This window comes from Saccopteryx bilineata, chromosome 12, assembly GCF_036850765.1.
Source record: "Saccopteryx bilineata isolate mSacBil1 chromosome 12, mSacBil1_pri_phased_curated, whole genome shotgun sequence".
Lineage (NCBI taxonomy): Eukaryota > Metazoa > Chordata > Mammalia > Chiroptera > Emballonuridae > Saccopteryx > Saccopteryx bilineata.
In genome coordinates this window covers 5,369,118-5,391,641 of record NC_089501.1, presented here as the reverse complement: position 1 = coordinate 5,391,641, position 22,524 = coordinate 5,369,118, and the positions used below count along the sequence as shown (strand labels likewise).

The 22,524-nt window shown below is 42.1% G+C and overlaps 1 protein-coding gene across 4 annotated transcripts in view; it reads left to right on the top strand.

The window, feature by feature from the left end:
* ZBTB24 (zinc finger and BTB domain containing 24) overlaps positions 1-22,524 on the top strand; it is a 32,786-nt gene that overhangs the window by 254 nt on the left and 10,008 nt on the right. For 2 of the 4 annotated variants that reach the window (XM_066247851.1, XM_066247852.1), the window contains exons 2-5: positions 1,010-1,986; positions 4,987-5,154; positions 5,622-5,705; positions 6,824-6,907. In XM_066247851.1, the coding sequence (XP_066103948.1) occupies positions 1,038-1,986; positions 4,987-5,154; positions 5,622-5,705; positions 6,824-6,907 (1,285 nt within the window). In that variant the 5' untranslated portion in view covers positions 1,010-1,037. Of the gene's footprint in view, positions 1-1,009; positions 1,987-4,986; positions 5,155-5,621; positions 5,706-6,767; positions 6,908-22,524 lie in introns of those variants that run through there. The other 2 variants (XR_010727648.1, XM_066247853.1) reach the window with 2 other exon arrangements.

Here is a 22,524-nt window from a genome sequence, read left to right as displayed (position 1 = left end):
GTCCGGCCTGAGACGTCCCCTCCCCGGTCTGGCCCGAGGGGCTAGGGCCCGGAGGTGGGAGCCTCTCCTGTGCCCCTCTCCCAGCTCGACGGCCCCTGGGGCTCGGGGACTCGTCCACTCGCCCCTCTGCGCAGAGCGCGGTGTGGCGCCAGCTGTGGGCGGTCCATGTCGAGCTTCTAAAGCGAGGCCCTGGGTGCCTAACATTATTATTTAATTGCAGCTACCCCAGAAATATACTCCGCACATGTACATTTTCATATTTGTTTTCCCAGAACAAAATGGTTAATGTGTGAGATCGAGACACCATAGTTCTCATTGTGATATTTGTGCAACTATGGAAAGTTAGTCCTGGGAGGGCTTTTAGGGATGGTTGATCCAATTCCTTCATGTCTTAAAGGAGAAAATAGACCCCGAGAGGTAACCATGGGTGTTGGGAAGCTGCCCAGCTTAACAATGGTACAACGGGAATGAGAACCCAAAGCTCAGTTTTTAAATAGACTTAAAAGTGGTAAGTGGTTTGCCCTGGCCGGTTGGCTCAGCGGTAGAGCGTCGGCCTGGTGTGCGGGGGACCCGGGTTCGATTCCCAGCCAGGGCACATAGGAGAAGCGCCCATTTGCTTCTCCACCCCCGCCCCCCTCCTTCCTCTCTGTCTCTCTCTTCCCCTCCCGCAGCCAAGGCTCCATTGGAGCAAAGATGGCCCGGGCGCTGGGGATGGCTTCTTGGCCTCTGCCCCAGGCGCTGGAGTGGCTCTGGTCTCGGCAGAGCGACCCCCCCCCCAGGGGCAGAGCATCGCCCCCTGGTGGGCAGAGCGTTGCCCCTGGTGGGCGTGCGGGTGGATCCCGGTGGGGTGCATGCGGGAGTCTGTCTGACTGTCTCTCCCTGTTTCCAGCTTCAGAAAAATACAAAAAAAAAAAAGTGGTAAGTGGTTTAACAATGTGATGTGAACAGTAAGTTTATTTGGTCTAATATTAAGCTTACTCCTTTTTAAATATTATTTTCTTTATTTCAGGCTTAATTAATGCTGGCTTCTAAAGAAAATGGCAGAAACTTCATCAAAACCTTCTGGGCAGCTTGTTGTACACTCTGACACTCACAGTGACACTGTCTTGGCCAGTTTGGAGGACCAAAGGAAGAAAGGTTTTCTCTGTGACATTACTTTAATCGTGGAGAATGTGCATTTCCGGGCCCACAAAGCCTTACTGGCTGCCAGTAGCGAATACTTCTCTATGATGTTTGCTGAAGAGGGGGAGATCCCCCAGTCCATTTATATGCTGGAAGGCATGGTAGCTGACACATTTGGTATCCTTTTGGAGTTTATCTACACAGGTTGTCTCCAGGCCAATGAGAAAAGTACAGAACAAATCCTGGCTACTGCTCAGTTACTAAAAGTCTATGACCTGGTAAAGGCATACACAGATTTTCAAAATAACCATAGCTCCCCAAAGCCAGCAACTTTGAACACAGCTGGTGCTTCAGTGGTTATTTCTAATAGAAATGACCCTCCAAAGCGGAAACGGGGAAGACCAAGAAAAGTCAACAGTTTGCAGGAAGGGAAATCAGAACTGGCTGCTGAGGAAGAAATACAACTGAGAGTAAACAGTTCTGTTCAAAACAGACAAAACTTTGTGGTTGAAGAGGGAGACAGTGGCATACTGCATGAGCACATTGCAGCAACAGAAATGGAAGAACCTGAGTCTGCTTGTGATCCAGATAGAGTGGAGGGAACGCCTGCTGCAAAAGGTGAGAACTGTGATGCTAAGACCCAGGATGGGCAGGACCACCAGACTCGGTATAGCAAGCGGAGGATTCAGAGATCCATCAAACTGAAAGATTACAAACTTGTTGGGGATGAAGATGACCAAGGTTCAGCCAGGAGGGGCTGTGGAAGGAGAAAGCGTCCCATTGGCCCTGAGGCCCGTTGTAAAGACTGCGGCAAAGTCTTCAAGTACAAACACTTTTTAGCAATCCACCAGAGGAGCCACACAGGTAATTACATTTTCACTGTTTATTTGAATGTATTTTCAAATAGTGATGATAGTATTATTTTCCATTTGTTGTGCATCTTCTAGGTCATGCCTTTATACATGTTATTGCACTTAGTTCTCACAGCAGTTTTGTGAAATAGATTATATTATCCTCATTATACAGATGAAGAGCCCAAGTCCTAGAAAGCTTAAATATCTTGCCCTGGTCATCCATTTGGTGACAGAGCTGGGATTTGAACCCACGTAGCCTTATTCCAGAAACACTCTTATTTGTAGTTGTTGGTTCAAGGCTATAATGCGTAGGTATTGAGCTCTAGACAAATTTATTCTGCTTTCTGACACTTGAACATTCCTCATCTTAATCATAGCTATGCTTTTTGTCAGTGTGGACCGCTTTCTCATTTAGCTGTCTAGCTGTAATCTAGCTCTTAAGTGTCTTCCTTTTGGTCCCTCTATCCCAGTACTGACCATGAGACCCTTCTGTGATGGTAGAAATACCATCATCAGATATAATGCTGTCCAATATGATGGCCACTAGCCACACGAGGATTTTGAGCACTTGGCATGTGGCAAGTGTGACTAAGGAACTAAATTTTTTATTTTATTTATTTTTTGTTTTTTTACCAAGAGAGACAGAGACAGAGAGGGACAGACAGACAGTAAGGGAGAAAGATGAGAAGCATCAATTCTTCATTGCGACACCTTAGTTATTCATTGATTGTTTTCTCATATGTGCCTTGACATGGGGCAGGGGAGGTGCTCCAGCAGAGTGAGTGACCCCTTGCTCAAGCCAGCGACCCTTTGGGCTCAAGCCAGCAACCAAGGGGTTATGTCTGTGACCCCATATTCAAGCCGGCTTGCACTCAAACTGATGAGCCCACACTCAAGCTGACAACTTTGAAGTTTTGAACCTGGGTCCTCTGCATCCCATGCGGAAGCTCTATCCTCTGCACCACCACCTGATCAGGCCTTTAAATGGCTACCATATTGGACAGTTCAGCTCTAGCCAGAAATCCTTTCCTTTTTTTGACCCTGTCTTATAGAGACCCTAACTCACTCTGCTTTGGGTTTGATTGTAGTTACTATTTAAATAGTCCTCAAATTACTTGTAAGTTTATATGTAGGTACTGGTGCTTACATAAGTCTTCTCTTGTCCAGCAGCTTGCTGTCATCTGACCCAGCCACGTGTAGCATGTGATCCTGAACTGGCTGCCCCTTAGAATCACCTAGGGAACTTCTAACACTACCCCCAGAGCTTCTAATTTAATGGTCTGGAGCCTTAGTGGTTTTAGGATATGGGAAAGCCCTGAATTCTGGTTTTTCAAATAAAGTAAACTTGGGAAATATTTGGTGAACTATAATACGGCATAGTTTAAAGAGTTAAATAGTTCTATAAGATTTTTTAAGGAAACTAGTACAAAGGACTTTTCCTTTTGCCCCAGTACTCTGCAAGTTTCCATTGAGTCGCTTTCCATTTTCCACTGGGTCTTTCTGGAAACTCTTATCTTTCAGGTCCAGAGAGTTTCCTGAAACTATTTCGTAGATGATTTTAGTTTTTTCTGCTCTCTTTCTAGAACTCCTATTATTTGGTTGTTGAACCTCCTGGACCCGTCCTCTAACTTCCTATCTTTTCTTTTCTGTTTCCCACCTGGGAGATTTCCACTTATTGTTTCAGCCCTACCGTTTTTCTATTTCTACTCTCATTTTTTCACTTCTAGTTACTCTTTTTACTTTAAATTTTTTTTAATTTTATTAGAATCCTTTTTTGTTGTTAGTTTTACAATGTAGTAATCTTATGTCTGTGAATATGTTAGTAATAACATTGTTATTATACATTTTCTTCACCTTGGGCAGTTGCCTTTTTTCTTCTTGTTTTGGCATCTGTTTCAGCTATAGTACTAGAGGCCTACCTTAATTGATGATCTTTTAGAAAATCATAATCTTGTGATAATGGTTTCCTAAAAGCTAGTGGCCACTCTGTAGGTATGGAGGGGGCCTGTAGACAGTGGCCTCGCTGGAGGTGGCATGGCTGGACCCCCCTTCCTTGCTGTTGCTCTTACCTTGGGCTCGTCACATTCCAAGCAGGATTCTCCACTCTCCCACCAGGGTGCTTTAGGCTCCACACTGTGGTGTCTAGGACAGGAGGGAGAAGAGGACTGGGGCAGTCTAATCATCCCAAACACAAATTTTGACCTGCTCTCCCTGTGGTCCTCCCGTGCCACTGTACCGGGAGACTTCTAGCCCAGAGAACCTTTGTTTTACCCTCTGTAGAAAACAGTTTCCCCATCTTCTCTTGGGGAGAGGGCAAGTCTCCTGACTCTGGGAGGTATGAGACTGGATCTGAGCTGTCCAGCTACCTTCGGAACATCTGTCATTTGTCCTCCTTACCACTATGTTCAGAGGTAAAAGCTGCCACCAATTTCTGAGTCTTATGGAGGCTGTCTTAAAAATTAGGTTGTGCCTAACCAGGCAATGGCGCAGTGGATAAAGCGTTGGACTGGGATGTGGAGGACCCAGGTTCAAGACCCCGAGGTCGCCAGCTTGAGCATGGGCTCATTTGGTTTGAGCAAGGCTCACCAGCTTGAGCCCAAGGTTACTGGCTTGAGCAAGGGGTCACTCGGTCTGCTGAAGGCCCCTGGTCAAGGCACCTATGAAAAATCAATCAATGAACAACTAAGGAGCCGCAACAAAGAATTGATGTTTCTCATCTCTCTCCCTTCCTGTCTGTCTGTCCCTATCTGTTTCTCTCTCTGACTCTGTCTCTGCCACCAAAAAAAAAATAAAAAAAAAAAATTAGGTTGTATCTCAGCATTTCTCACGCTGGCATTAGATTCATCTGTTGCAGCTTGCAGAATTTTACTGCTGGTATTGTTCCTCCTGTTCATTGGCCTTTGGATAGGTGCCTTTTAAGAGAAACCCTTTATTGTCATTTTGATTTGGGAGTAAACAGAAAGATGTGCAGATTCTTACTTATACCAATTTTCTGGGGCTCTTATTCCAGGGGAGCGACCTTTCAAATGTAATGAGTGTGGAAAAGGCTTTACCCAGAAGCACTCCCTGCAGGTCCACACCCGGATCCACACGGGCGAGCGGCCGTACACCTGCACCGTGTGCAGCAAGGCTCTCACCACCAAGCACTCGCTGCTGGAGCACATGAGCCTGCACTCAGGTAGCCGGGCTTGTACCAGTGGGCCAACTACCGCCCCGTTCCCATTCCTGGGGTGGGCATTACCGTGATCTAAATAGTCTCTTCTCAACCTGGTGTCATTTCCCACATGGTGTCATTGAAAGACAGAATTATGCACCTGTCAGAGTGTCATTTAGAGTTCTGCACAGCATCGAGCCTTAAACTAGGGCTTATTATAAACTGGCTGCTGGGAGTTCAGTGTGCAAACATGTTTTGTTTAGCCACTAGAACTTAGAATTCTTTTACTTTGGATACCTTTATGGGAAACTAGAATTCTCCAGTTTTACCCCAGTCTCCACCACTCCTTATAGCCTTATATACTTATGCACAGACTTATATCATTTGTAGAAAATGGGACCTGGGTCCATTGTGATATTTGCCATTTTAGTGATCATCTTGGTTCTTTATAGTTTTTGTCATGTTTTAGTGTTTTGTTTTTTATTTGGCAGGACAGAAGTCTTTTACCTGTGATCAGTGTGGAAAATATTTCAGCCAGAAAAGACAGCTAAAGAGCCATTACCGAGTTCATACAGGTACAGTAAAGTGAGAGAAAAATTTGGATTGGTAGGGGAGAAATGCAAATACAAATTATTTCTGAAACACTTCATTTATGTTGTAGATTATTTTATGAGTATTTAGGAAAAAAATCTTAAAAAGCAATCTAAATGAGATGTTCTTGTGTTATTCTAAAGTACCTGTGATTTGTATTTAATTTTTATACCACAATTTTGGTGCCACACATGGAAACCTAGAGCACTGGTATTTTTTAAAAGTGCCACTTGACTATGAGATGCTGGTGGATTGATGGTACCTATAGAGAGATGTCACCACCCCATAGCTGTCAGTCCAGGCTTTCTCCAGCCTAGCTCCACCCACTGGCCTTTTTTCTTTCCTGACAACTAATAAGAAATGAATGGGGAGTGGGAGTATCATCTGAAATTAATTGGCCATTGTCATACCAGTGCTTCAAGGGAAAAAAAATGATATTTAGGGAGATTGGAAGGCTCCCAGCTTTCTTAGGAAGCAGTAAATTGAGATGCATAGGAAAACATTAACTGTTTCCAAATTAATTAAAAAATTATGGTGATCTTATTAAAGTACCATATTTAAAGTGATTCTTTTTCAGGGAAGTGCTTTAACACAAATCACTGAAGAAATGCAGGGAGAGCATATATGCACTAACACTTTGTTTTTCAAGAGAACAAATCTACTTTTATTTATTTACTTTTCCATAAATCCATGAGTGAGGGGTACAGCATTACACAGATTCCGTGTCCAATGGTCTTGGCAGAAAGGTTGCTTCACAATTGTTAGGAACTGTCCACTGTTCCCGGGGGCGCAAATTCCTTTCCCCAGGTGACTCTGGTTTTCAGTTTGCCACCAGGTGTCACTGTGTTGTTCTTTGCTTTGTATACATAAGCACATCTCTTGGTCTGGATAGAATTCAGTTTCATCTTGGGCATAAACACCTTCAGTTTTAAGAAGAGCTGTATGTCCCTTTTGGTTCTGGACACCCCACTTATAGCCAACAAAAATGGCCTTGGACCTCGGCCTTCTAGACACATTTGTCGTTATAGAAGTCCTGTTCCCGGCAGGCCACCATCAAGATGGCGGAAAGACGCACTGACACTTTTTTTATTGTTGCGACAAGGCCACTCATTACCGGAATGTAACCACTGTCATCGCAAATTCATGGACGTGTCTCAGCTAAAGAAACACCTAAGAACACACACAGGTAAAACCCCATCCCATCCTCCTTTCTAATTACTCTGTTTTCAGAAGGTGAAGAATGAAATCCGTAGAGTCCTACTCAGATTGTTTATTGTAAATTGGGTGGGAATTTTATAATTGTATAAGCCCAAGGAGAGTGCTGTCAGCCAAGTGGAGAAATCACATCTCTGTAGATTAGCAAATCATATTACTGAGCACTTTGATCTAGGAAAATTTATCTGATGCTACAGAATAGTAAAAGCCTGAGTCTCGTTCCATGTTTTACTCTTAATTTACTTCAGCATTTAAGATTATAAAGGTAGGCCCTGGCCAGTTGGCTCAGCGGTAGAGTGTCGGCCTGGCGTGCGGGGGACCCGGGTTCGATTCCCGGCCAGGGCACATAGGAGAAGTGCCCATTTGCTTCTCCACCCCCCCCCTTCCTCTCTGTCTCTCTCTTCCCCTCCCGCAGCCAAGGCTCCATTGGAGCGGGGATGGCCCAGGCGCTGGGGATGGCTCCTTGGCCTCTGCCCCAGGCGCTAGAGTGCCTCTGGTCACGGCAGAGTGACGCCCCGGAGGGGCAGAGCATCGCCCCTGGTGGGCGTGCCAGGTGGATCCCAGTCGGGCACATGTGGGAGTCTGTCTGACTGTCTCTCCCCGTTTCCAGCTTCAGAAAAATACAAAAAAAAAAAAAAAAAAGATTATAAAGGTAATTTTTTTAGAAATGGGAGCAAAATTAAACATACCAAGGTAACAGGCAGAGGATTTATTTTCCACTTTCTCTCCTAAAACCAGTACTTATAACTTAAACATTGTTACCTCCAGAAAAACCAGGTTCAGGAATAAAGAGGAATCGGGATCAAATAGGGCAAGTCAGATTCTTTCATTTAAGATCAGAAGAGTAAAAATGTGGACCTTTTAGGTCTTTGGGTAGGAGTATTTAAAAATAAACTTGTTAAATTTCTAAGAAAAGTATTGTAAGTAGGTTAATTATTTAAGGTTGTGTTAAATTGTCTACTAAAATTATATATCAGATTGGTTTATGTTGCTTGAATGTTTTAAAAAATGTCTTTCTTAAAGTAATTTGCTTTTTAAAAAATACTTATAGGGTATGAGTTTAGTGAAAATGGGTTTCTATATAATTTTTCTACAGTCATTATCATTAATATAAGTTCTCTGAAATTATTTTATTTTTTTAAGATTTTATATTTATTGATATTTTTTCCTTTTTTTTGTGAGAGAGAAAGGGACAGACAGGAATGGAGAGAAATGAGAAGCATCAACTCATAGTTATGGCACCTTAGTTGTTCATTGATTGCTTTCTCATGTGTGCCTTGACCAGGAGGCTATAGCAGAGCCAGTGACCCCTTGCTCAAGCCAGCAACCTTCTGCTCAAGCCAGCGACCTTGGGCTTCAAACCAGTGACCTCTGGGCTCAGGCCAGTGACCATGGGGTCATATCTATGATCCCACGCTCAAGCCAGCGACCCCACACTCAAGCTGGATAAGCCTGTGCTCAAGCCAGAGACCTCAGGGTTTTGAACCCGGATCCTCAGCATCCCAGACTGATGGCTCTATCCACTGCGCCACCACTTGGTTAGGCTATTTATTTTTATAGAGAGGGGAGAGAGAGAAAGGTGGTTGGGGAGGGGGGAGTGGGAAGCATCAGTTTGTAGTTGCTTCTTGTATGTTTCTTAACAAGGCGAGCCTGCGGCTTCAAATTGGCGACCTCAGTCTTCCAGGTGGATGCCCCATCCACTGTGCCACCACAAGTCATGCAAGTTCTCTGAAATTTAATTCATCCACTTAATACATATTTACTGAATAGTTACTGAGTACCAGGTACTGTTCTAGGTCCTGAAGATATAGCAGTGAATGAGGTGGACAGAGTCCCTGCTCTTGAAGGGCTAACATTTGAACAGGGGAGACTGAGAACAATTGTGTGACATGTTAGGTGAGGGTCAGTGTCATGAAGAGCAGGGTAAGGGACAGGGTGCAGGAAGGGGAGCTGACCTTTTATGTGGGGTCTTGTCTGGGAAGGCCTCACCGATGAGGTGACATCTGTGGTGGAGATCTGACTGTAGGAGCGAAGAAACCATTGCTGCTATCCAGGAGAAGAGTTTCCTAGGCAGAGGGAATGGCAGGTACAAACCCTGAGACAAGAGAGTTTCTGACATGCTGGAGAATACCAGTCAGCAGGAGTGGCTGAGGCAGAGAGAGCCAGAATGGTGAGAATGGGGAGGAATGGGGAAGGTGCCATTAGGGGCAACTGGAGTCCATGCAAGGCAGGGGTTCTCAGCCAGTGTGCTTCAGTCACCCGAGAAGCTTTAAAAAGGAATAAGAGATCCTGATTGAATTGACCTGAGGAATTGGAATTGGCATTTAGAAATGCCAATTCAGGTGATTCTAGAGTGCATTCAGGCCTAAGAACTTTCAAGGCCACAGTAAAGGCTTTAGATTTAATTCTGAGTGAGATTACTTTAACAAGAGGATTGACATGATGTGACTTAATACTTTTAATGTGGGCGTGCAGTGAGGCAGGGTGGAGGCACCCATTGGAAGGGTAGAGAGACCCATAGGAGGCTCTTGCAGTAATAAGGTTTGGCGGAGTGTGGCCGCGTTGGAAGTGGTGACAAGTGGGCCAATGTTGGATGTATTTTGAAGGAAGAGTCAGTGTGATTTGCTCCTGATGGGATGTGAGGTGTGAGGGGAAGGAGAGGCAGAAGAAAAGGGAAGGGTGAAAAATGGGGAAGACTGCGGGAAAAGCAGATCAAGAGTTAGATTTGGACATGTGAGCTCTGAGATGTCCATTTGATATCCAAGTGCAGCTGTGGAGGAGGCAGCTGAATATGTATTTTGAGCTTGGAGTTCAGGGGAGACATGCTAACAGATGTAAATGAACATGCTTCCACATCTGCCAGTAAATAACGTGAAGCTGTGAAGAGAAGACCTCAGGAGAGGGAGGAGGTAGAGAAGAGCTGAGGCACCATGGTTATGTTGAGGAGTGGAGTGCCAGAGATGAGACATTTCAGCTTGGTTTTATCTTCTGAGTGTAAGGGTTAATAAAGTTTCTGGTCTTTATGAGACACTGTCTAGAAATGGTGATAAAAAGGAACAGAAGTCCTTTCTCTGTAATCCTAGTAAACTCTTCACCCTATACTTTGAAGAGAAGCAGAAGAGGGAAGTGGAAGATGTATGATGGGTAAAAAAGGGAGTCATAAAGCTCTGTAAAGTGGATTGTTATGACTTACAAATAAGAAATCAAACCCATCAGAAAACTGGGCTATTGAAGAATAGGGATTATAACCACCTGCCTCTAGCACAGAAAATATGCATACTGTCATTGGCAAGAGTTGCCATGCTACTTCCCTGCTCCCTAGACAGACTGGAAAGTGTAGGGAGAGGCCACCTGGCAGAGTTGGTGCTAACTTCTGCAGCTAGTGGTGTGAACAGACCTTAGCTGGCAGGTTATGCTAGACAGCCAGGGCAGGAAGCGCCGATGGCAACAGTGCGGGGGAGCAAATGAAAACTGAGAGTATCATCTTTTAGCTTTTCAAGTACAAAACTGTGAGTTAGGTGTCCTGTGCCAGACCCAAGAAGTCAGATAAGTAAGAAGTGCTCTGCCTGACTGGTGGTGGTATAGTAAAGGATCGACCTGGAATATTGAGGTCACCAGTTCGAAACCCTGAGGTTGCTTGGCTCTGAGCTCAGGCTCATCAGCATGGGGTTGCTGGCTTGAGCAGGGCATTGTCTATAAGATCCCAAAGCTTGCCAGCTTGACCCCAAAGGTCACTGGCATGAAAAGCCCAAGGTCAGTGGCTCAAACAAAGGGACACTGGCATGGCCCTGGTCAAGGCAGGTACGAGAAGCTAAATGTACAACTAAAGGAAAAGTAACTCAGTTGATATTTCTCACCCTCTGTTTTCCTTCCTGTCTCTCTCTCACACGCTCTCTCAAAAAAAAGAAAAGAAATGCTCTTTTTTTAAGAGAGCATCTTCATTGAGGGAGATGGATGTGTTCTGAAATGGAGGCAAGCCCTGGCCAGTTGGCTCAGTGGTAGAGCATTGGCCCGGCATGTGGAAGTCCCGGGTTCAATTCCTGGTCAGGGCACACAGGAGAAGTGACCATCTGCTTCTCCACCTTTCCCATTCCCCTTTTCCTCGCTTTCTCTACTCCTCCCACAGCCATGGCTCCAAAGGTTTGAGCAAGTTGGCCCCGGACATTGAGGATGGCACCCTGTTCTCGCCTCAGGCACTAAAATTGCTCTGTTGCTGAGCAACGGAGCAGCAGCCCCAGACAGGCAGAGCATGCCCCAGTGGGGGGCTTGCCAGGTGGATTCTGGTGGGGACACATGCAGGAGTCTGTCTCTCTGCCTCCCCACCTCTCACTTAATAAAAAAAATTTTTTTAAAGAAAGAAATGGAGTAAGGCTTCAGGCAAATAGGCAGTGCCTGTGAGGTCACCACAGCTTGGGCTTTTATACTTAGATCTTATCTCTCTACCTGGATCTGGTCAGGGACTGAGCTAAACCAAGCCAATCACGGGTCTGATAAACCAGTGAATGTATTAACTTTAAAAAGAGACTATAAGTTTCTAGTGCCACCTTCCTTACAATTGTGCCCCTTATCCAAAGACCAAGTTAGTGATCATAAGATTACTTGGTAAGCGGAGGTAAAGTTCAGGGAATTGGCACAGGCCATGGAGCAGTCTGGTGAGTGACCTCACACCCCATAATACAGTAACAACCCTCCATTCTCCCTCTCCCTTGCTTGACTTCAGATAAACACTGGTTCTACCTGATGGGCTCTCACATGTAGATTCCCTGCCTAGTAACACATCATCCAGTTAATTAAGTCATAGCTTTTATCTACAGCCTCATTTTGTTGAAATGGTCTTGAAGCTTCACAGATCTCTTCAGTCATGTATGCCCAGACTGTCTATTAATGTTGCCCGTCCCCGTCTTAGTAAGATCTGTAGCATACTGTTACAGAATCTGCGTGCAATCTAGTAAGAGTCTCAGCATGATGCAGCCCTGCAGAGGTGAGGACACAGTGGCAGACACTGGCAGAAATGATTTCCTTTCCCTGGGAAGTTCTGGGGCAGCATCTTAGAAGAAAGAGCTGAATCTTGAAGCCAGAGTTAGTGCTGGATGGACAGGAGAAGTAGAAAGAGGTATTTCCAGATGAGAACAGGGTGCGTGGAGCTTGAGGATGTGAGAAACCGGTGTCCAAAGGCTGCAGTGAGGAATTCTGTGAACAGCTGGAGTGAGATTGCTGACAAGGGCAGGGAATGAGGTGGGTTCGGGGAGATCTCTGGGCAGAGAAGAGGCATATTTTGATTTGCACATTAGAAAGAACTCAGGCCTGACCTCTGGTGGCGCAGTGGGATAAAGCGTCAACCTGGAACACTGAGGTCGCTGGTTCGAAACCCTGGGCTTGCCCGGTCAAGGCACATATGGGAGTTGATGCTTCCTGCTCCTCCCCTTTCTCTCTCTCTCTTTCTCTAAAAATCAATAAATAAAATATTTTTTAAAAATTAGCTTTATTTTTAAAAAGAAAGAAAGAACTCAGGCAGCCCCAGAGGACGGACAGAGAGGGAGGATCCTGGGGTTGACCCAGTTAGCAGGCTCTTTGGTGAAGAAAGATAAATGCCTTTGGGTCAAGGGAGTGAAAAGAGGAGATGTATTTAAGAGTTTTATCTGGGGGGAAAAAAAATCACTGCAAAACTGGGCAGGAGACATGAAAGGCATGTCACAGAAGAAGACATAGACGTGACCAACCAACATATAAAATGTTAACTGCATTAATCATCAAAGAAAAAGAAATGTACACTTTTTTAATCCCATTAAGTTGGCAAATATGTGAGGAAATGGGAAACTTTTATGTTCTTTAGGTGGATATATAATTTGGGAACTTTTCTGAAATATCTTTGGCAATGTGTATCAAACGTAAACTGCCCAATTGTGAAAAGATGTTTGCACAAGGATATTCACCTAAAGTAGGATTGTTTATAATGGCACAAGCTTAGACACTAACTTGGCGTCCATCAGTAAGGGAGTAGTTTGGTAAATTTTGGACAGGCTGTACAGTGAAACACAACACAGCCTTTTAAAATGGTAGCATGGCTTCTTTGCCATTACAGAGCAGCATGCACTCAGCACTCTGTCTACCTTGCCTCTGTGTTTCTAGATTCTTTCAGCTAGTCTAATCCAATAGACATGAGAAAGGTTAACAAGGGAAAATAACCCAATTTAATTACATACGTATATACTGGAACCCCATGTACATGAGAGACACAGACCCCACAGCCCTGAGTGAATCAGAGACAAGTTAGAATGAGCTACCTGGCATCCTGAGCCAATGAATGAGGAAAGGTGCCTTGGGGCTTCAGAGAGGCGGAAGGTCATTCACAGGATGTTAGTAAGAACAGATGTTCAGTAATTAGAATTTTGTCCTGCCCTATAGATAGGTAATAAAAAGTTATCTGTGGTAATAGCCCTTTATGGGCAAGACCCCAAATTTAAATTCTTTAAGGGGAGGGATAAGTTTTTCATGAGTCTACAGGGTCTCGCTTGCCTTCATCCCAAAACAATTAACATGCCAAAGTGGCACATTCTTGGGAGGCCCGTTCTGAACCCCTTCAGTCCTACCTTTGACCCTTTCTCAGAAGTTTCACATTCCAGATGTTGAGTTGATAGATTGTTCCATATCTCATTAAACCTGCCTCGGTCTTAAAAACAGGTCAGCTCAGTTAAACAGTTGTTATCTTATTTCAGGAGTGATGATGCACATGGGCTCCAAAAATTAGGCCTGTGGTGCAAGCAGTCATGTATTCAATGAGGCATGTCCATAAAAACAAAAATAGCAGTTAATGACTGAAGCATACTATAATCCTGGGAGATTTCTAGGTGTCTGAAATCTAGATGTTTGATGCATCTTCAGATGGAGTAGAAGCAGGCAATCACAATTGGATGGATTTTCCTGGTCTGCAGTTTGAGTGTGTCCGGTGATCTTTCTGTAACAATCACTGAGATTGTCCATATGTGAGCTATTGTGATGGTTTCTCTGAAGTTTATGTCAAGTTGTCCCAGTTCAGTTCACGTGAGTGTTGGGGAAAGGCAGTTTTGTTCTCAATGATTCCAAGTCAGAAAAGTGGGAGAAAGTATTGGAAATGTTAGTTTGGAAAGGCATAGCCAGATATTAAACAAAACTAGAATTTAGGATCCAGTCCAATTTATAGGTAGGAACAAAACCTCAAATGGCAGTGAACAGCACTAGAATTTAATATCCACAAAGGCATATTACTGAAACGTAATCTTCTCGCAAAAATCACTCCCATTTTTACCAATGATAGCCAATTTAAGACTAATTTGTTTGTAAAATAAGTATAGTGTAAGTAAAATTGACCAGTTATTTACATACGAGTAGCAAAAATGGTAATTAACCCAAAGGCTCTTTCAAATCTACTTTGTTGGAATTTTTCATAAAGAATTTTCAAATTGAACTTTAAAGGGCCTCTAGGGGCCAGAAAAGCCAAGGTAAGAACTGACCTAAATCTAATGTTGCCTATAATTGGATAGATTATATACATTGTTGGATAGATTATATCCATTATTGCCTACAATACCTCTCTGTTTAGATTTGGGTGAGTTCCTCTTATGGAAGTCCCCAAAGTATCTTGAGGTTCCTGAACCTGCCAGGAAGTGACCTTCTTTGCTCACCTTGTAAGGCTGCTGAGAACCCTGTAAGCAAGGTACTAAACCTGTACAGTATTTTCAAGGGTTTTATTGGCTTCCATTAGTCAATCTTAATGTCTCAAGCTGTCTAGTCATGTCTTAATTTATGCATTTCTCTCTCAAATACGACATTTTAGTCAAAGCCTCAGGAATATAACCAATGTTTCCAGTTGTATCCTGTTACAAGGAGAAGAGGTTCTTATTGAACCTATGCAAATAACAGTAATGACATGAAAATAAAACTACTGAGAGCTTCTGAAATAGGGAGGCAAAAATAAATGTTTCAGTTCTGCTCACAGAGGTATAATTTAACAAATTATTGTAAGTCATAGATAGTTTAAGAGAAACAAGTTTGCTTATATCTGGAAAACAAAAGATTTTAAAAATTAGCTATATGCCCTGGCTGGTTGGCTCAGTGGTAGAGCGTCGGCCTGGCGTTCAGTAGTCCCAGGTTCGATTCATGGCCAGGGCACACAGGAGAAGCACCCATCTGCTTCTCCACCCCTCCCCCTCTCCTTCCTCTCTGTCTCTCTCTTCCCCTCCCGCAGCCAAGGCTCCATTGGAGCAAAGTTGGCCTGGGCGCTGAGGATGGCTCTATGGCCTCTGCCTCAGGTGCTAGAATGGCTCTGGTTGCAGCAGAGCAACGCCCCAGATGGGCAGAGAATCGCCCCCTGGTGGGCATGTCAGGTGAATCCCGGTCGGGCGCATGGGGGAGTCTGTCTGACTGCCTCCCCATTTCCAACTTCAGAAAAAAATACAAAAAAAAAAAAAAAAAAGCTATAGTTCAAACAAAATGTCATAAAAATTAAAATCCTCCTCCTCAGTTTAATTAGTCCTATGTAATTAAAACTTGTTCTGCTTGAATCAAGTTTTTGTATACGTTCTCTCACCTTTGCCCGATGATTATGGGCAGTTGGGTCATCGATGATTCCAAAAAGGTTGCCACGCCTTTGTCACAGCTCAAATAATTTGTTCAGTGAAGTGGGTACCTTGATCACTGGAGAATATGTAAGGTGTTCCCCCAAGTAGGAAACACAGTTTCTTTGCCACTGTGAGAGTATCAGCCTGTAGAAAGGGAAGGCTTCGACCCATCTGGAAAACATACAACAATGTATTGACCCCAGACTAAGTGTCAGCTTAAATGTACTGTGGTGGATGAAGGAATACAAAACTGAAAAACAGGGTTTGCCAGGGAGCTCAGAAGAACCAAGCAGCTTTCCTGGGTTACCCATAGCCCCGACTATTTGTTTAATTTATAGCTATTGTTAACCCATCTTAGTTTCTCTGATTTAGGAATAGGCTATTGCCAAGGCCAAAGTTCAGAACTGAAGGGTCATTTTTGCAGAAGCAGAATGGACTTCATCCACATGTGCCACAGTCTTCATAGATTTTGTTGCCTCTGCCTTTAAATGAAAGTCAGCTAGGGCATATCATATACAGAAGGTACCTTTTACTATTAGGAAGATTCCGTTTTCTTAAGTAATCAAGGACTTGATTAAGGACGTAAAACAATTATTTTGATAAAACACGGAATCTGCTTTCTTAGAATACTTTTCACAGTATCTTATCAGGAGCTGACCAATGGTACTTTTTTCTTTTTAACAGACAGAGAGAGAAAATGAGAAAGTGTGACAAACTCTTAATTTTGCATTAGTTTACTTTCGATATTAAAACTTATTTGCTTACTTAAATTGATTCTGATCTTATTCAGCTTAACCATATAGAAAATTTTCTTTTTTAAAATTATTTTTCACACCGTGGCCAGGTAGCTCAGTTGGTTAGAGCATTGTCCCGATAAGCCAATATTGTGGGTTAGATCCCTGGTCAGGGTACACACAAGAATTAACCAGTGAATGCATAAATAAGTGGAACAACAAATTGATGTTTCTCTTCCTCTCCCCCTTCCTTTCTCTCTCTTAAAAAAAAAATCAATGAAATAAAATTCCTTTTCAAAAATCTTTACACCTTTCCTTGCCCAATTTAGTTTGTCTCTTCTCATTTAGAAATTCACAACATACTTTAGGACAACCGTTTTCTTTTAATTTCTTCAAAAATGCATTTCTGGCCTGACCAGGCGGTGGCGCAGTGAATAGAGCATCAGACTGGGATGTGGAGAACCCAGGTTTGAAACCCCAAGGTCCTTGGCTTAAGCGCAGGCTTATCTGGTTTGAGCAAGGCTCACCAGCTTGAGCCCAAGGTCACTGGCTTGAGCAAGGGGGCACTCAGTCTGTTGTAGTCCCCCCAGCCCCCATCAAGGCACATATGAGAAAACAATCAATGAACAACTAAGGTGCTGCAATGAAGAATTGATGCTTCTCATCTCTCTCCCTTCCTGTCTGTCTGTCCATATCTGTTCCTCTCTCTGTCACACACACACACAAATGCCCTTCTGTACCTTATTCCTTCTTTTATTGAAAGTAAAAATTCCTTCCTTTCTGATTATTAATTAGAATTCTTAACCCTTTGTATATGATTCTCAAACTACTAGGCTGTTCTTCTGAAAGTAATACCAAATAATAATTGAATGTAAACTATAAATGAAAAACAAAATTTATAAAAAGAATTCTTAACCATTTGAATCCTTAATTTTTATTGACAACTAAAAAGTAAGCAAGTAGCATTCCTTAGATTGGCAAATTTATGACTGTATTTCATAACCTTTAGAAACATAGTTTTGTTTTTTGTTTGTTTGTTTTATTGGTATTTTTCTGAAGTGAGAAGTGGGGGGGAGGCAGACAGACAGACTCCCACATGCACTGGACTGGAATCCACCCAGCATGCCCACCAAGGAGTGATGCTAGGCCCCTCTGGGGCTTTGCGCTCCACTGCAATCAAAGCCGTTCTAGTGCCTGAGGCTGAGGCCATGGAGCCGTTCTCAGTGCCCGGGCCAACTTTGCTCCAATGGAGCCTTGGCTGCAGGAGGGGAAGAGAGAGATAGAGAGAAAGGAGAGGGGAAGGGTAGAGAAGCAGATGGGCACTTCTCCTGTGTGCCCTGGCCAGGAATTGAACCTGGGACTTCCACACACTAGGCTAATGCTCTGAGCCAACCAGCCAGAGCCAAAAACTATTTTTTATTTATTGATTTCAGAGAGAAGGAAGAGAGAGACAGAAACATATATCTGTTTCTGTATGTGCCTTGACTAGGAATCAAACCAGCGACTTTTGCCTATTGAGACAATGCTGTACCAGCTGAGCTATCTGGCCAGGGCAAAGATTTTATTTATTGATTTTACAGAGAGGTGGGAAGGGGGTTGGAGCAAGAAGTATCAACTCATAGTTGCTTCACTTTAGTTGTTCATTGATTGCTTGTCATATGTGCCTTGACCAGGAAAGCCTAGGGTTTCAAACCGGCGACCTCAGCGTTCTAAGTCAGGCCTCTATCCACTGCACCACAGGAGGCCAGGCTAAACATAGGAACTTTCACTGGCAATATATTTCCTAATGTTTAGAAACATATATTCATTAACAGATCCAAATTTATCTTTATTTATTTTTTACTGTTTATTGTATTGATCCTAGAGTAAGAGGAATGGAGAGAGGGAGAAAGAGATAGGAACATCAGTCTGCTCCTGTACGTGCCCTGACCAGGGATCAAACCGACAACCTCTGTGCTTTGGGATGTTGCTCTAACCAATTGAGCTATCTGGCTAGGGCCCAAATTTATCTCTAAATTTTTCTGTTACAAGAAGTCAAAAGTAGATAGACTTATTTAATAATTAATGTTTTGGTATTTTATTTGGAAATGATCTAGATATTCAATAAATTTTTATCATTTAACTTAGTAAAACTCCAAGATTTCAAGTTACCAAAGTATTTTGGGAAACTAAGTACACATACTATAATACATACGATTATTGATAAAAAGTTTTACTTAAACACCTATTTTACTTAACATCTATTAAGTATATCAGTCTTTATAAACTATGTTTAGATACCCATGGAAACTAGGGGACATCAGAGTCAGTTATCCCAAGCTGTGTTTCCTGTTGACATATTTTGTACCAGAGGTAACATGAACTTTTTTTTATAAACCAGATAAAATAAAAGTTTCATGTTAAATTCTGGTATCTCTAAAGACATCAGTTTTGCTTGACCAGTGGTGGTGCAGTAGATAAAGCATCGACCCAAAATGCTGAGATCAGCGGCTTGAAACCCCGAGGTTGCTGGCTCTGAAAGGCAGGCTCGTCAGCATGGGGTCTCTGGCTTGAGCTGGAGATCATCCAGACTATCCCAGAGCTCGCCAGTTTGAGCCCAGTGGTCACTGGCATGAAAAGCCCAACGTCCTGCTGACTTGAGCAAGGGGACACTGGCATGGCCCTGGTCAAGACACTTATGAGAAGCTAAATGCACAACTAAAGTGAAAGCAACTACGAGTTGATGCTTCTCACCCTCTCTCTCCTTTCCTCTCTCTCTCTCTCTTTCTCAAAATAAAATAGAGACATCAGTTTTGACCAAAATCAAACCAACTTTTATATCAAATATTCTCAGATTACATGATCCTAAAAAGCATATAGATTAGTTCTATTATATTTTGAGAATTTTTATATAAACACTTACTTGTTTAAGCCAATTAAGTTCAGCTCTTTTATGAACTAGCAATACCATCTGGAGGTAGAAAACATTACTCAACATACATGAACATACAGACAGATGCAAATAGAGACCTCCTTGGCTTTAAATTTTTTTAGTTTTATCAACTCAGATGAACTAAAGATTTTTCTTATTAAAATTTGTGGAAAAGATCTTATGGAGGTTATAGGCTAGATTTTGGGCAAAGGTATTTTCTTTTAACTTTTTCCCTTTTTTTGTTTTCATTCTTGGGAATTGGGGGTGATAAAAGTCAGTGGCTTTAAACTGCCTCTAGAGTTGCATTTCTGGTTTTGCAAAGATTTGTAAGATAAGGACAATTGCTCTCAATTCCCAAAGAATGGGGTTGTAACTTAAGTGACATCATGAGTTACATCATTCCTGATTTGCTTCTTTCCCTCTGGGTACATAGTTATATTTCTAATATTAGTTATTCAATCCTTTCAAATGTCATGTTTCAGTTGAGTCAAACAGTAACCATTTCTGGCAGGACTGCCTATTACATGGACTCAAGAGGGTACAAAGGTAATTACCTTCCCAGTCATTCCCTCTGATAGCCAGAAGAAAGAACTGACAGTCTGTATGTCATAGGCAGGCAGAAAGTCAAGCCCAGCCCTAGGACAAAGGCAAAAGTTATCCCTGGGAGAAAGGATCAATAGCTATTTGGTCTGGATTTGGGAAGGAAGAAAGGGACAGTGTGAAATTGTATTTTCCTCACTGGGCTCAGGAGATAATCTATTTATAAAAACTTTTGAGGATCCTCTTTGGGTTTAAGAAATTTTCGAATTTACTCCTTGGCCTTAGACCAAGGAGTAAAAGAAATCTGAGGACAGTCACTTGTAAGGGGTAACATGTCTTACAGTACTTTATTTTAGGTACTTCATATCTTTAATTTTTTATTTTGCTTATTAAAGCAAATCTTTTACAACAAATCTTTTGGGGGGGCTCAAAATTTTTTTTATTAATTTTAATGGGATACATTGATCAATCAGGGTACATAGGTTTAGAGAAAACATCTCCAGGTTATTTTGACATTTGATTGTGTTGCATACCCCTCACCCAAAGTCAAATTGTCTTCTGTCACCTTCTATCTGGTTTTCTTTGTGCCCCTCCCCTCCCCCTCCCCCCTCCCTCTCTTTCCTTCCCCCCTCTGTAACCACCAAACTCTTGTCCATGTCCCTGAGTCTCATTTTTATGTCCCACCTATGTATGGAATCATATAGTTCTTATTTTTTCTGATTTACTTATTTCACTCTATAATGTTATCAAGATCCATCCATGTTGTTGTAAATGATCCTATATCATTATTTCTTATGGCTGAGTAGTATTCCATAGTATGTATGTACCATATCTTCTTTATCCAGTCATCTATTGAAGGGCTTTTTGGTTGTTTCCATGTCTTGGCCACCGTGAACAATGCTGCAATGAACATGGGGCTGCATGTGTCTTTACGTACGTGTTTGAGTTTTGGGGGTATATACCCAGTAGAGTGATTGCTGGGTCATATGGTAGTTCTATTCTTAATTTTTTTTATACATAAATTTTTATTAATTTTAATGGGGTGACATCAATAAATCAGGGTACATATACTCAAAGAAAACATGTCCAGGTTATCTTGTCATTCAGTTATGTCATTCAATCTGACTTTGCATCACCCAAAGTCAGATTGTCCTCCATCACCTTCTCTATTCTTAATTTTTTGAGGAACCACCATACTTTCTTCCATAATGGTTGTACTACTTTACATTCCCACCAACAGTGGATGAGGGTTCCTTTTTCTCCTCAGCCTTTCCAACACTTATTATTACCTGTGTTGTTGATAATAGCTAATCTAACAGGTGTGAGGTGGTATCTCACTGTAGTTTTGATTTGCATTTCTCTAACAGCTAATGAAGATGAGCATCTTTTCATATATCTGTTGGCCATTTGTATTTCTTCCTGGGAGAAGTGTCTGTTCATGTCCTGTTTCCATTTTTTATTGGATTGTTTGCTTGTTTGTTGTTGAGTTTTATGAGTTCTTTGTATATTTTGGATATTAGGCTGTTATCTGTGCTGTTGTTTGAAAATATCAACTCCCATTTATTTGGCTATTTTATTGTCAGTTTCTCTTTGCTGTGCAAAAACTTCTTAGTCTGATGTGGTCCCATTCATTTATCTTTGCCTTTACTTCCCTTGCCTTTGGGGTCAAATTCATAAAGTGCTCTCTGTAACCATGAGTTACAAAGGTCCATGAGTTTAGTACCTATGCTTTCTTCTATGTAGTTTATTGTTTCAGGTCTTATATTTAGGTCTTTGATCCATTTTGAATTAATTTTTGTACAAGAGGACAAACTGTAGTCGAGTTTCATTCTTTTGCATGTGGCTTTCCAGTTTTTCCAGCACCATTTGTTGAAGGGCTTTCTTTTCTCCATTGTGTGTTGTTGGCTCCTTTATCAAAAATTATTTGACTATATACATGTGGGTTTTTTTCTGGGCTTTCTATTCTGTTTCATTGGTCTGAGTGTCTGTTTTTCTGCCAATACCATGCTGTTTTGATTATCATGGCTCTATAATATAATTTGAAGTCAGGTATTGTAATGCCCCCAGCTTCGTTCTTTTTCCTTAGGATTGCTTTGGCTATTCGGGGTTTTTATAGTTCCATATAAACCTGATGATTTTTTGTTCCATTTCTTTAAAAAATGACATTGGAATTCTGATGGGAATTGAATTAAATTTGTATATCACTTTGGGTAATATAGTCATTTTGACTATATTTATTCTTCCTACCCAAGAACAAGGAGTATTTTGACTGTATTTATTCTTCCTATCGAAAAACAAGGCCATTTATGAAAAACCATCAGCTAACATCATTAAATGGCATAAAACTGAGTATTTTTTCCCTAAAATCAGGAACAAGACAAGGTTGTCCACTCTCCCCACTCCTATTCAATGTAGTGCTAGAAGTTCTAGCCAGAGCAATCAGACAAGAGAAAGAAATAAAAGGCATTCATATTGGGAAAGAAGAATTGAAGGGTTTCATTTTTTGCAGGTGATATTATCCTATACATTGAAAACCCCAAAGACGCCACAAAAAGACTACTAGATACAATAAACCAATACAGTAAGGTCGCAGGATACAAAATTAATATACAAAAGTCCATTATAAAGTCCTATATGCCCAACAATGAAACATCAGAAAACAAGCTCAAAAAAATAATCCCCTTCATGGTTGCAACAAAAAATAAAATACCTAGGAATAAACATAACAAAGAATGTAAAGGACCTATATAATGAAAACTACAAACCATTGTTAAGGGAAATCAAAAAAGATATAATGAAATGACAA